Source organism: Trichosurus vulpecula, chromosome 5, assembly GCF_011100635.1.
Source record: "Trichosurus vulpecula isolate mTriVul1 chromosome 5, mTriVul1.pri, whole genome shotgun sequence".
Classification (NCBI taxonomy): Eukaryota; Metazoa; Chordata; class Mammalia; order Diprotodontia; family Phalangeridae; genus Trichosurus; species Trichosurus vulpecula.
This window is the reverse complement of record NC_050577.1, coordinates 127,316,889-127,330,173: the sequence shown is the minus strand read 5'-3', so window position 1 is coordinate 127,330,173 and position 13,285 is coordinate 127,316,889. Positions and strand designations below refer to the sequence as shown.

The window sequence follows — 13,285 nt, the reverse complement described above, 5'->3', positions numbered from 1 at the left end:
TATTCTAGCATTTCTAATGTGTTTATAATAAAGGGACATTGAATGCTTACAGCCATTTTAGAAAGAAGGAAACAGGTGAGATGCCTAAAGCACTTACCTGCTAGAGGCTTTGTGCCTTAATAATCATCAGAGTAATTGAAACTGCCCCCATCAACATATTAGTTCACAATGAACTTCTTTCTTACAGTGGAAAGGTCGAGGGTTGGCATTTCATCACTGACAGGGGAAGGCACAGACTACATCAATGCCTCTTATATCATGGTAAGTCATGTGAGCCGCTGCTGAGCCTTTCCCAGGTGCCTGTGCTTAATAGAACCAGAGAAGGTATGGGGGTGGGGTGGGGGAATGGGTGGCACACTGTGTACACAGGTTGGAGCAAGATTACCTGGTGAGGACACTTAACAGGTCTCAGGGCAGGTGAAAGCAACCTGAAGAGCATTACCATAGGAAGCAGCATCCAGAATCAGAAAACAAAATAGACCTCGGGGGTATGTGTGTGTGTGCGTACGTGTGTGTGTGTGTGTGAGAGAGAGAGAGAGAGAGAGAGAGAGAGAGAGAGAGAGAGAGAGAGAAAGAGGGAGAGAGAGAGAGAGAGAGAGAGAGAGAGAGAGAGAGAGAGAGAGAGAGAGAGAGAGAGAGAGGGAGAGAGAGATTGAGAGACTGAGATATTTAGGGAGGGATTATAAAGGGAAAATTCCCAGAAAGGAACACATTTCTTCCCTTTTAGCCCTGGTTCTTGCCATCTGAGCTGTCAAGCATGACTCCTGATTAGGATCAGGCCACTCAAACAGAACGAAGTGTACAGGACAGGTAGATACGTGTCACTCATCACCAAATTAAAAAGCACCTATGCTTCCACTGTTGGGATTGGACATACTTTTACTACTAGATTCACGTGGGAATATGTAAGACCTGTTTCTAAATGAGATGACAAACTTGGCCTGGATTTCAGTGAAAGTGGAGGACATTCTGGTCTCCTCGGGCAAAAGTCACTGAGCATTATAGCTGAAATAGAGATGGCAATGGTCTGCTTTCAGTGACATCCTTCCCCTGAGAGCATTAGGGCTCACTCAAGTTTTAGTGGATCTGGTCCATACTTGGGCTTCTGGAGGCCTGATTACCTTCAAAGGTAATCAGACCTTGCCGTTGGGCAGGGGCACTCCAGATTCCACCTTTTCAGAGCCTGAGATTTAAGGCTATATAGCTGGTAATGTGTGACGCAGACCAGAGGTGTCAAACATGTGGCCCACAGAAATGGTGCCCACAACACTCCTGAGTGTAACCCAAACCACATTAAAATGTAATTGGGAAGTGCTTAATAAAATAAATAAAAATACAACAGAACATAAATAATATTACCTTTTAAAACTAAGTCAGTATGTGGCCATCAGGAATCTTTATGTATGAATTAGTAGCCCCCTTTTTTATTTTAATTTGACATCACTAGTCTATATGACCAATAATATTAGGTGGCACAGTGGACACCAGCTAGTCCTGGAATCAAGACCTAAGTTTTGATCTGGCCACTGATAATTAGCTGTGTGACCCTGGGAAAGTTTCTTAACATTATCTGCCTCAGGTTCCTCAGATTTGTAAAGCACTTAGCATCGTTCCTGACACATAGTAGGTACTTAACAGACATTTATTTCTTTCCTTTCTTCCTCCTTTGCTTCCTCCTTTCCTTGCTTCCTCCCTTCCTTACTTCCTCCTCCCTTTCTTCCTTCCTTCTCTTCTTCCTTTCTTTCTTCCTTCCTCCCTTCCTGCTTCCTTCCTTCACTTCTTCCTTCCTCCCTTCACTTCCTTCTTTCCCTCCTTTCTTCCTTTTTCCCTCCCTCCCTTCCTTCCTTCTTTCCCTCCTTTTTTCTTTCTTCCTCCCTTTTTTCCTTCATCCCTTCTTTCCTTCCTTCCTTCTCTATAGAAATTAAAACAAACTGTCCAGATAGACATGTTTGCACTATAGCTAGATATAAGATTATCTTAGCCTTCTGACAGGATAATAAACACAGTGTAAAGCCCACATTTTTGAACCTGCTGCCTAAATGAACGGTCATTATCTGCTCTTCATTTATTCATTGCTTTATTTAGCTAAATAGGTCCTGTAGCAATCATTATGTATAAGCTTTTTATGTTTTGATTATAATGCTGCATCTCAGATCTTTTGCCAGGTATAAAATTCAAAATATCTCTTTTCCTTGGTTTCCATTAACTTGTAAATAGATGTTGTTCTGATAGTTTTTGTTATTCAGTCATTTTTTCAGTCATGTCCTACTCTTCTTGACTCTGGGTTTTCTTGGCAAAGAAAATGGTTTGCCATTTCCTTTTCCAGTTCATTTTACAGGTGAGGAAACTGAGGCAAGTGACTTGCCCAGATCACACAGCCAGTATCTGAGACCAGATTTAAACTCAGATCTTTCCAACTCCAGACTGGGTATTCTTTCCACTACACAACCGAGCTGTCTTTCTGATAGTTTTTAATCATGTGCTATGAATGAAATACTTTTTTTGGTAGCAGATAGAAGAGAAAAACCATATTTTATTCATTTTGTTTTTAGCAAATTCCAAACAAGTACTGGCTCTTCCCCATCATAGGCCTTATAATATCCATAATATTATTCAAAGACCTCACTATGTTTTTTCCCTTAATTCATTGCCTACTCTAGATAGCTCTCTTGCATAAAAACTATGAAATCGAATAAAGGTTGATTTGATGACTACCCCACATTTAAAGTGTTCAAAAGATTTCTTTCTTCTATGAATTTCCTCATATTGAATAAAGCACAAGCCTCAACTAAAAGCACTGCCATATTGATTTCATTTGTACACTTTTGTCTCTACCAATCCGACTTTCATCTTCTCAGTTAGACTTTTTGGTTTTCTAGGGTTATTATCAAAGCAATGAATTCATTATCACTCAGCATCCCCTTCTTCACACCATTAAGGACTTCTGGAGGATGATATGGGATCATAATGCCCAGCTCATAGTCATGCTGCCAGAGAGCCAGAACATGGTAAGGCCTTCCTATCATTTTTATAGCCCAGGTTGCAAGGAAGTGGTCATCTCATACAGCTTGTAACAGAATTAACAGGCATTAATTCAGTTGGTTTCTTGGACCAAAATTTCCTTTGGTTACCACTTAGTGCTCCCTCATAGCCATGTATGTCAGCTCTATCTCTCCTTTGTCCTTATTCCAGTCCAATGAGTATCCCAGACTACCCTGCCCTTCGACTATGCCCTCTTTAATGATCATTCTGTTGTCAACAAATTCCCCTTCACATAAGAATTGCCCCCTCTCCCAGAAATTATTTGGTATTTATTTTGTGTTGAATTATGTATGTATGTGTTGTTCCCTCTCCCCCTTATTCTAGTAAATCCCTTGAGGACAAGTTTTGCCTTATTTTTGTCTTGGTATCCCAAATGCCCAGCTCATTGTCTGGCACATGGTAGCCAATTCAGTCAAGTTGAACAAACACTGACTATGCGTAAGACATTATACTAGGCTCTAGAGATTCAAAGACAAAAACCCAAACTATACTTACCCTCACAGTTTAGTTTGTTTTCTACTGGAATAAAGTCTTAAAATGCAAATAAATACATAAAGAACTTTTTAACATTATAATACAAGAAACAACACTACATTAAGTATCTCTTATCCACAGAGTGTTGGTTGTTTTTTTTTTTCCCCAATTAAGAACAGTGTCATTGGATATATGACGCTCTCTTTTATTCTTTGGAATTTGTGATACCTTATCTCTAGTCTTAAAAGTATTATAAGGTATATTTTGTTGTATTTCTGTTTTTCTCCCTGCCTTCTTTTTTTAAAAAATATGAATTTTAAAATAGTATAATTTTTGGTCTTAAAGGTACTCCTGGAGATAATGAGAGATCATTAGTTGGAGAATCACTCTGATAGCTTTTCCCACATGCATTCCTACAGACCTCATTTGAAGTAATTTAGAACTATCCTTCCTCAGTTTAAAGGTATAGAACACACACATTCACATACACATACATATATACACACACACAAACATATACACACATACACATACATAAACACACACATCAAGATTCAGATATTGTCAAGTGTTTTCTGAGTAAGAAAAGTAGAAGCCCTCACCTACCATATCCTGAGAGTTATTTTTGGTAACCCCTACCTGTCCCTTTGCAATAGTGAAAGACAGATCAATGTGTACTTCTGGGGTTTTATGTGTCTTTAGAAGGCCTTGGGATTCATCACTCCTGGGGCTCCAAATTCACTTAGTTTTACACATTACTCTAACAGTGCTGGGCCACTGACATCTCTTTACCATATTCTGCCATTGTTGAAAACAGAAGCAAATGTGCCCGTGTGTTGGAGATGATTGGAGAACAAAATGGCTAGGCTATGAGGCATGTTCCTAAATAACTAATGTCAAGTGCTGCATCTTCTTAAGAGCGTTGTCTTATTCTGCACATGTCAGTATGGCCTTAGAGATGGAGGAGTTTATGAGAGCTAAAATGGGAGACAGAAGCAAAGGTTGAGTTGAATTTTTTCTTCCAAGCAATTAGCTTCATTTCACACTTTGACCTTTGGGACATGAAAAATTTATATAAATGATGCACTATTAATACTACTTGGCTTTCTGTGGAATAGTGCTCCCAGAGCTGCAAATAAAGCCTTGAAATCTTATTACTTTTCCTTTCCTTATAGGCTGAAGATGAATTTGTTTACTGGCCAAATAAGGATGAGCCTATAAATTGCGAGAGCTTTAAGGTTACCATGATTGCTGAAGAACACAAATGTCTCTCTAATGAAGAAAAACTTATAATTCAAGACTTTATCTTAGAAGCTACACAGGTATTGAAGATGTAACTTTAAATGATAAATTTATGGGAACAGATCTTATTTAATTCATCTGATATATGTGCACATATATATAGACAGACATAGGTTTATATGCGCATGTAGCATATAGAAGTGTGTTGTGTATTACATGTATATACATGTATGTATTCAGTGCACATATCTATATATCTATGTATATATGTATATATACACACACATACATATGTGTATATATAAGAAGCAACTAGGTGGCCCAGTAGATAGAGCACTGGGCATGGAGTCAGGAAGACCTGCGTTTAAATCTGGCTTCAGATACTTCTTCACTGTGTGACCCTGGGCAAGTTACTTGAGCTCTGTTTGCCTTAATCCACTGGGGAAGGAAATGGCAGACCACTTCAGTATCTTTGCCAAGAAAACACGGACAATATTGGTGTGCTATAGTTGACAGGGTCACAAAAAGTGGGACACAACTAAATCACTGAACAGCAACAACAGTGTATGTGTTGAGTGCCCACTGTGCACATGGCACAATGCTAGGTGCTAGAGGGAGATAAAAGAAAAATAATTCAAAACTCCCTGCCCATATGGAGCTTACAGTCTAGTAGAAAGACACAACATATACACAAATAACTCTAAGACAAAATAAATGATAATTTTACTCATTTTTGTGCCCAGAGCAGCGTACTAGGGAGATATTACAAAATTTAAGATATTGTCCCTACCCTAATAAAGGTTATGGTCTATTAGGAAAATGTGACATAATTATTATATTATTTATATATTATATAATTATATAACATATATAATTATATATTATAATAATATTTAACTTAATAATTTAAATAATAATTGATATTATGTAATAATTATATGTTATATAATTATTAAAGCAAAGTGTTTTACATATATTATCTCATTTGACATTCACAACAACCCTGTAAAGTAAATGCTATTAGTCATTTTAGAAATGAGAACACTAAGGCTGAGAGATGTTAGGTCACTTGCCCTACTACTGCATGACTAAGGCAAGATTTGAACTCAGGTCTTCCTGGCTTGCCAAGTCCAAGACTCTAACTGCTTCAAATAACTGTAACTACAAATTAAAACAAACAAGACGAGAGAATAACAATGTAAGGTCTGAGGGGCACAGCAGAGAAGCCCATTTAGACAATGAGTATACAGCAAGGCTTCCTTAAGGGTACTATTTGAACCCAGTTTTGAAGAATAAACAAGATTTCAATCAACAAAGGCAATGGAAGGGGGATTGCGGGTGTAAGGAATAGTGTAGAAAAAGACAAAGATGGGCAAGCACATAGTAGATGTACAGGAGGTCTTGTGAAGTCCTTGGCACAGATTTAAGACATGCTGATTGGAAAGTCGGTCCTAAAAACATGAGAAAACCTAATCTCTTCTCAATATCAACTACTTGGCCAGTTGACCAACATGCCTACCCTCCTGTAAAGCTATACTCTAAAGTCTCATTGTTAGTGTGGAGGTGGCCGTGGGTTCTCAGTGACTATGCTGGCACATCACAAGCTCTGTCAGCCTGGTACTCCCAGAATGGAAAAACTTGAGATTGGTAGTTCCTTTTGTTCCCTTCCTATGCCATATATATTATTTTAACCCTAAACCTTTGAACCACTGTAACTCAAAGAGACCAACGCTATTTTCCAAATAAATAATAATATTTTGGATTTCTCTTTGTAACCTAAAACCTGGATTAATGTACAGTCCTTTGCTAGGGGCTGCCAACCTTCAGCCTAGGGTTAGTTTGAACTGACCACCCATGGGCTTCACTTAGGGATTAATTATTTTTTTCATTCCTTCTGTACATTCATGGAGTCTCTGGATGTGAAGACATTTTTCTATTAATATGAGAGGTTAACTATTCCTACTGCTCTCTTGTCATTTGATTTAATTATTCTATCACGATTACTGGCTTTTTACAGTATCTCGTGATAAAACAATAAACAAAGTATGCCACAAAAGATGGTAATTTTTTCCTCTTCTCAATAGGATGATTACGTACTTGAAGTGAGACACTTTCAGTGTCCCAAGTGGCCAAATCCTGATAGTTCCATTAGTAAAACTTTTGAGCTTATAAGTATCATCAAAGAAGAAGCTTCCAATAGAGATGGACCCATGATTGTTCATGATGAGTAAGTTCTCAATTTTAAATATTTTCTATCCATTCATTTCCTTAGAAATGGAAATATAGTTGTGTACTCTATTGTGTTTGTACATATGTGTTTGCATGTTAATGTGTGTGTATATATGTTTGTATGCATATACTCTACATATGGGTCACATAACTGGGGACTTTACAAAGCGAAGGCAAGGGGTATATCCCTTTGCAAGCCCATCTCCCCCGTTCTCCCACTGGGGAGTTCCTCCTGGAGCCTACATTTTATGAAGGGGCTGAGGCCTACCTGCCTTTAGATTTGACTCTTGGAGCTCTCGATGAAGCCAAGAATAGTGTGTTTGGTTAAGCAGCTGATTTCACAACCTCATTCTTTATCTACTGAAAGTGATTTTTTTTAATACCAATTGCCTTGATCTAAAGACAAAAAAAAGCCTTAGCAAAGAGAGGCTATCTAATCCTCATTTAAGATTGATTATACTGAGGTGTGTGTTCAGCGTATATACTCTTTTCCTTTGTCCTCTTACACCATGATGGATTTTAGCACATTTGTGGTAAGAACAAATGGAACCATACACCCTGAGTATGTCCTTAGATGGCTGGCTGGTTTTCCGTTGTCCAGGTTAGATTGTATTTATTTACATCCCCCACAGTATCAAGATTAAAAGCTCACAAATTTCTATACAATGTTCCCATTGCCCACTTAACCTGTGAGGGTTTTCATCCCAGACCCTAGCTTTCTTCCTGATAAGGTGACAAAAACAGATACATTAAGAAAGGTGATCAATGCTTCTGTAACAAGGTTATATCCCTAGTGAATTATGAAACATAGTATCTTGATGCCTTTTAAATAAAGCTTTTGACCACTTTCCTTTCTAAAGACATGGAGGAGTGACTGCGGGGACTTTCTGTGCACTAACAACCCTCATGCACCAACTAGAAAAGGAGAATTCTGTGGATGTTTACCATGTAGCCAAGATGATAAATTTGATGAGGCCTGGTGTCTTCACAGACATTGTAAGTATATGTATATGTTAAAAAAAACGATCACCCAGCCTTTTAAGGTTTTAAACAGAGGTTTAGATGGTTTAGAACAAATAAGGCTTGTTCTGTAAAGTTTGGATTCAGTCGAAGCACTGCACTTGTGGACTTAGAGGGCCACATGGGGCTTTGAGGCGACAGGTTCCCCACCCCTAGTATAGAAACTTACAACTCCCAAAGGCTTCAAGTGACAGGAATTAATTTATTTCCCTAGGGATAAAATGAGAAGATTCCTATATGTATTATATAATTACATAAGAGAGGTGTTGCTTCCTGGGTAGTTCTTTTTATTGATTATTTTTTAGAGGAAATAGAAAATGAAAGAAGAGAGAAATTTTTCCTACCAAAGAGAACTTAGGTATTCTACATACCTAAGCATATGTGTAGAATCACAGAATTTTCAAGTTGGAAGGGGGTCCAGTGGCCATCAAATCTAAGCCATAGCTGAAAAATTATCCTCATTGTAATATTTCCAGTAAGCAGGCATCTAATCTCTGCTTGAAGCCGCACCCCCACCCCCAAAGAGGCAGTCTCTTCCATCTGGGCACAACACTGATGGTTAGGGTGTTTGCTTGTTTGTTTGTTTCCTTGACAACCAGCTTGAATTGGCCTCTTTGCAACATCTCCCTGTGGTCTTGGTTTTGTCTTCTGGGGTCAAACAGAACAAATCTAACACCTCCTAGACTTAATAGCCCTTTAAATACTTGAATAAGGATATCATCTCCTCCCTGTGGTTTCTCTCTCCAGCATTAGCAGTATCTTTCTTAAGCTATTGTGCTGAGAATTGAACATGGTACTACAGATGTAGTCTGGCCGGGGCAGAATCCTGATGTATTGTTACTTCCTTATTCCTGGAAGTTATGCCCTTCTTAATGCAGCCAAAGATCTCTCTCTCAATCTCTCTCTCTCTCTCTCTCTCTCTCTCTCTCTCTCTCTCTCTCTCTCTCTCTCTCTCTCTCTCTAAAGATGGTTGTAGGGAAAGAATGCTACAGAGTCACCCTCCTGGTTTTCAGAAGAAACCAAACCTAGGACAGGTGAAGCAACTCTCCCAGAGTCACTCTATGAGTTAGTAGAATGCTTTAACATAGAAACAAGTGCTTGAGGAGCAATAGGTAGCATCAGTGACACGGATTCAACAAAGGCCAAGAAAGTGAGAATTCTCTTTCCTCTCTTTCTGCTTCCAAGCTTGTGTAATAATATTAGCCAACATTTATAGAACACTTTAGGATTTGAAAATTGATATACTATAAGATTTGTGTGCCTGTGTATGTGAGTATATGCTAGCTATAATTATCTTGTTTGAGCCACACAACTCGATGAAAGAGGTGTCATTATTATCCTCATATTACAGATGAAAAACTGAGGCTGCAGGGATAAGTGTTTTACCCAGGGTCATGCTAGTAGTGAGTATCTAAGTCAGGATTTGAAGTCAGGTCTTATCAACTAAATGTAAGAGCTTTTCTTCCTCTTTCCTTCCACAGAGGAACTCCAGTTTCCTCATCTGTAAAACAAAGATGTTAAAGTAGATGAGTTCTGAGGTCTCTTCCAGATGTTGCTAAATCTCTGAAGTTGCAAATGAATCATCTATCTACACATCTGGATCAAAAAGAAATTTGAATTATATTAAATGGGGCTTTCCTGTTTATCAATTGTAAAAACAGTCACATTAACAAGTTCTGTGAAGAACATGGGTCTGAGAAGCAAGACATTCCGCCCCTTCTGTTTAATCTCTTAGAATTTCCTTTAGAATAATATTCAGGCAGTATCTATCTGACCTTGGCATGCCTGAAGACATTTCACAATGCCAAGAAAATGTGTAGCAAGGGCAATGCTATTTCCACTACTGTACCCAAGCTGATCACAAGACAGTGAGGTCATTACAAAATCTGCAACAAGATAACAAGAAATGGGTCTTCCCAATGAGAGCTACATGAGAAAATAAAATCAGACATTTATTACATAATCTCCAAATATATAGTATCCTTAACCTGGATTCTAAAGTAACCAGGTCAAATCAGGCTCTGAAAGAAATGGTAGGTCAACAGAATTCCAAAAAGTGTTCCCAGCTATTTGGAAAAACCAGGCATGAAGTATCCAAAGAAGGGCTTAGCTGGAGGTTTAACTGGAGCAAAAGAGGGACTGTGGACAAAATTGACAGGCATAAAAGTTGAAAAATTCACTCAACCAGTTTTGTCTATAATTCCAAACAATTTAATTTATTTAATTGACTTTTTGACTTAAATGATTTTTTTAAGTTCACTTGTGATTTGGAGACAGTCTTATGTTTTCCTACCAACCACAATCTGGTTTAGTAGGCTAACAGTTAAAAAGTGACTATTACTGATAAATGAGGCTAATAAAAAAATATCCCAGCCCAGTGATTTTGCAATTTACAACCTTTAAATCCTCAAACATGAGACTTTAATACAGTACTTAGTCATCAATTGAAAATATGAGACTTCTTCCATGACTTTATGAAAACTTCCGACAAGATTGAGCTGTACTGGAGATGCTCCCAACTACAAGTGTATTATGACTGAAAATATTCCCTAAGTCATTTGTTTCAATTAAAGAATTACTAAGTCTGTTGCAAGGGTTTTTTTTTCCTTTTTTCCCCCTGGGGTGGGGGAAGTAGAAATGTAAGAAAATAAATTCTCATTAATTGAGGAAAATTAAAATTAATTTTAAAAATTAATTACTAATGCACATGCTCATTGGCCCTTCTTAAAGATGGACTGCGATGCCTTCACATTGTATCCTTCTCTGTTTTCTAGGAGCAGTACCAGTTCTTGTACAAAGCTATCCTCAGTCTGGTTAGCACCAGGCAGGAAGAAAATCCTTCCACATCACTGGACAGCAATGGCACAGCTTTACCTGATGGAAACGTGGCAGAGAGCTTAGAGTCTTTAGTTTAGCCCATCGAAACAATCCCTACAGTCAAGCATTGTTGTTTTCATTCTTAAATTATATGGGAAAATCTATCCCATCAAGGCGTCATCTGTTTACTTCCCATCAAGCAAAAGTACTTTTGATGGTGGATGATCTTACTGCCAAACTGACATCATTAATAATGTGTGCCTTTTTGCAAGATTTCTTGTAATCCATTTGTTATGTCTGAACTAAATCGACTGAATTTTACGGTGTTTCTATTAACAGAATTGTGGTGGTGGCATTTTTTTTCTTTCCAGTATTAGTTTCCTACCATCATGTTTGATTTTAACTGAAAATCTAAATTTATAGATACTAGGAACTCTCAAGGACATATAAACACTTTTGTTTGTAGGGTCAGATTTATGGCTGTATTTGTAGCAATCCTCATTGCTTGCCAGAAATATAACTTTTAATATAGTCTATTGTAAATAAAATACTGTTCTCTGTAATATTCAACATTTTACATCTGCAGCATTTGCCTAAAGTAGAAATAATCTGATACTTACTGTAAATACTGCTCTAGTAACTATTCCATGGACCAAATTTATATTTATAATTGTAGATTTTTATATTTTACTACTGTCAGTTTTCTAGTTCTGTGTACTTGCATTGTTAAAAATGATATAGTTCATTTTCTGTTTTTACTTCAAGTCTTCTGATACCTTATTGTGCAGCTAAGTGATTAATCATATTCCAGCATGTAATTTTAACTTTTTTGTGGAAAATAGAAATACAATTGTTTTGAAATGAGACTTTTTAAGAGAATAACATCTTACTTGGCATCATTTAAATTGTTTTTACCTACAGTGTTGCAAAAATAAATATAAATATTACAGTCAGTTCACATTTAATTACTGTCACGCTGGTCAATAGGCAGCAGTGGATTGTGGGTATATGATGAGGAAACCGAGAAACTGAAACAAGGCTTGAGGATTCAGGAAGATATCAAGGTTCAGAACCAGGCTAGGTGCCAGAAGTAAACAGGGAGGGTGAAATCAGAGTATACAAGTAAAGGTCAGAATGAGCAGTGGTCAGAAGCCAAGTTGGTAGACAAGAACCTGGAAGACCTAAATAAATACTACAGAATAAAGCGGGGTGGGAGATACAAAGTTTAAGCAAACAGTGAGAACCTAGAACCACAGGACCTTCAGAAGCAAGACTTGTGAAGAGCATAGATGGAAGGTACTGGTAGCAACAAAAGGACCTTGGTAGGTGATGTGGTACCTATTTCCCAAGAGAGACTAGCACACAAATAGAATGGAACAGCAGCTGCCAAGAAGTAGATCCTAGATCCTGATACTCAGCCATCATGCAGCAAAGCATGCAACTAATGTTTTAGAAAGGGCAGCTAGGTGGCACAATAGATAGAGCACTAGACTTGGAATCAGGAAGATTCATCTTCCTGAGTTCGAATTCAGACACTTACTAGCTGTGTGACCCTGGGCAAATCACTTAACCTTATTTGCCTCAGTTTCTTCATCTGTAAGATGAGCTGCAGAAGGAAATGTCAAACCACTACAGTACCTCTGCCCAGAAAACCCCAAAATGGGGTCACGAAGAGTCAGACATGACTGAACCACAGCAATATTTTGGAAATGGTATTTGTTTCTCTTGTGGGTCACACTAAATATTCATTTCTTTTCTGTCTAGCCTCCTGACCTGGATAAACTTCACTCCCCCTGCGAAATAAACTATGTTTGTTATGAATTCTAAATGCACATAATTACACATCTTTAGCCAAACATTTAGAGAATATAATCCATTCCCTTCAGCAAGAACCCCTCAGGGGACATCTAATTATCTGAAGAACCATAGTTTAATTTTCCTTACATCCTTAAAAAATTAATTTTACTTTACTTGAATTTTTAAAAGTATAGCCATTGAGGACTTAGAAAGAGGTTGAGGAGGGGTTTTTTTTTGTTTTGTTTTTTAAAATCAGATAGAGGGTCATGCTCCAGAGAGGTCCAAAACAGAAGTACTGCCCTATCATTTTATTTCTCAGTGTCCTGGGGTTGAAGCTAAAGAGGTCAGTTTTTAATTCCTGGTTGCTTTTTCTAACCTCATTTCCTAATCCTCTTGCAGTCCTTCCCTCACCACCCACAACTTCTGATCACAAGCTGATTTGAACCAGTACTACATGTTATCTTAATTATCTTGTCTACTAATTTTCCCTATCCTTTGTCCCAGAAACACCAGCTCATAGGATAGACAGATTTTTTTTATCCTTTACAGTGACTTATTAGTGTTTCACTGCACCTTTTCCAAGGGAAAATAATCGTGTAGTTAACAAGTATGATAATTAAGTATTTCCATAGACAAACCATAGTAATTAAATCCTGCAATGGAG

At 37.8% G+C, this 13,285-nt stretch overlaps 1 protein-coding gene across 4 annotated transcripts in view; it reads left to right on the top strand.

Annotated features, from left to right (window-relative positions):
- Positions 1–11,685, top strand: part of PTPRZ1 (protein tyrosine phosphatase receptor type Z1) — a 251,840-nt gene extending 240,155 nt beyond the window's left edge. For 2 of the 4 annotated variants that reach the window (XM_036759574.1, XM_036759573.1), the window contains 6 exons: positions 188–261; positions 2,880–3,008; positions 4,692–4,838; positions 6,843–6,985; positions 7,848–7,983; positions 10,782–11,685. In XM_036759574.1, the coding sequence (XP_036615469.1) occupies positions 188–261; positions 2,880–3,008; positions 4,692–4,838; positions 6,843–6,985; positions 7,848–7,983; positions 10,782–10,922 (770 nt within the window). In that variant the 3' untranslated portion in view covers positions 10,923–11,685. The remainder of the gene's footprint in view (positions 1–187; positions 262–2,879; positions 3,009–4,691; positions 4,839–6,842; positions 6,986–7,847; positions 7,984–10,781) is intronic. The other 2 variants (XM_036759577.1, XM_036759576.1) reach the window with 1 other exon arrangement.
- Positions 11,686–13,285: the final 1,600 nt, after the last annotated feature.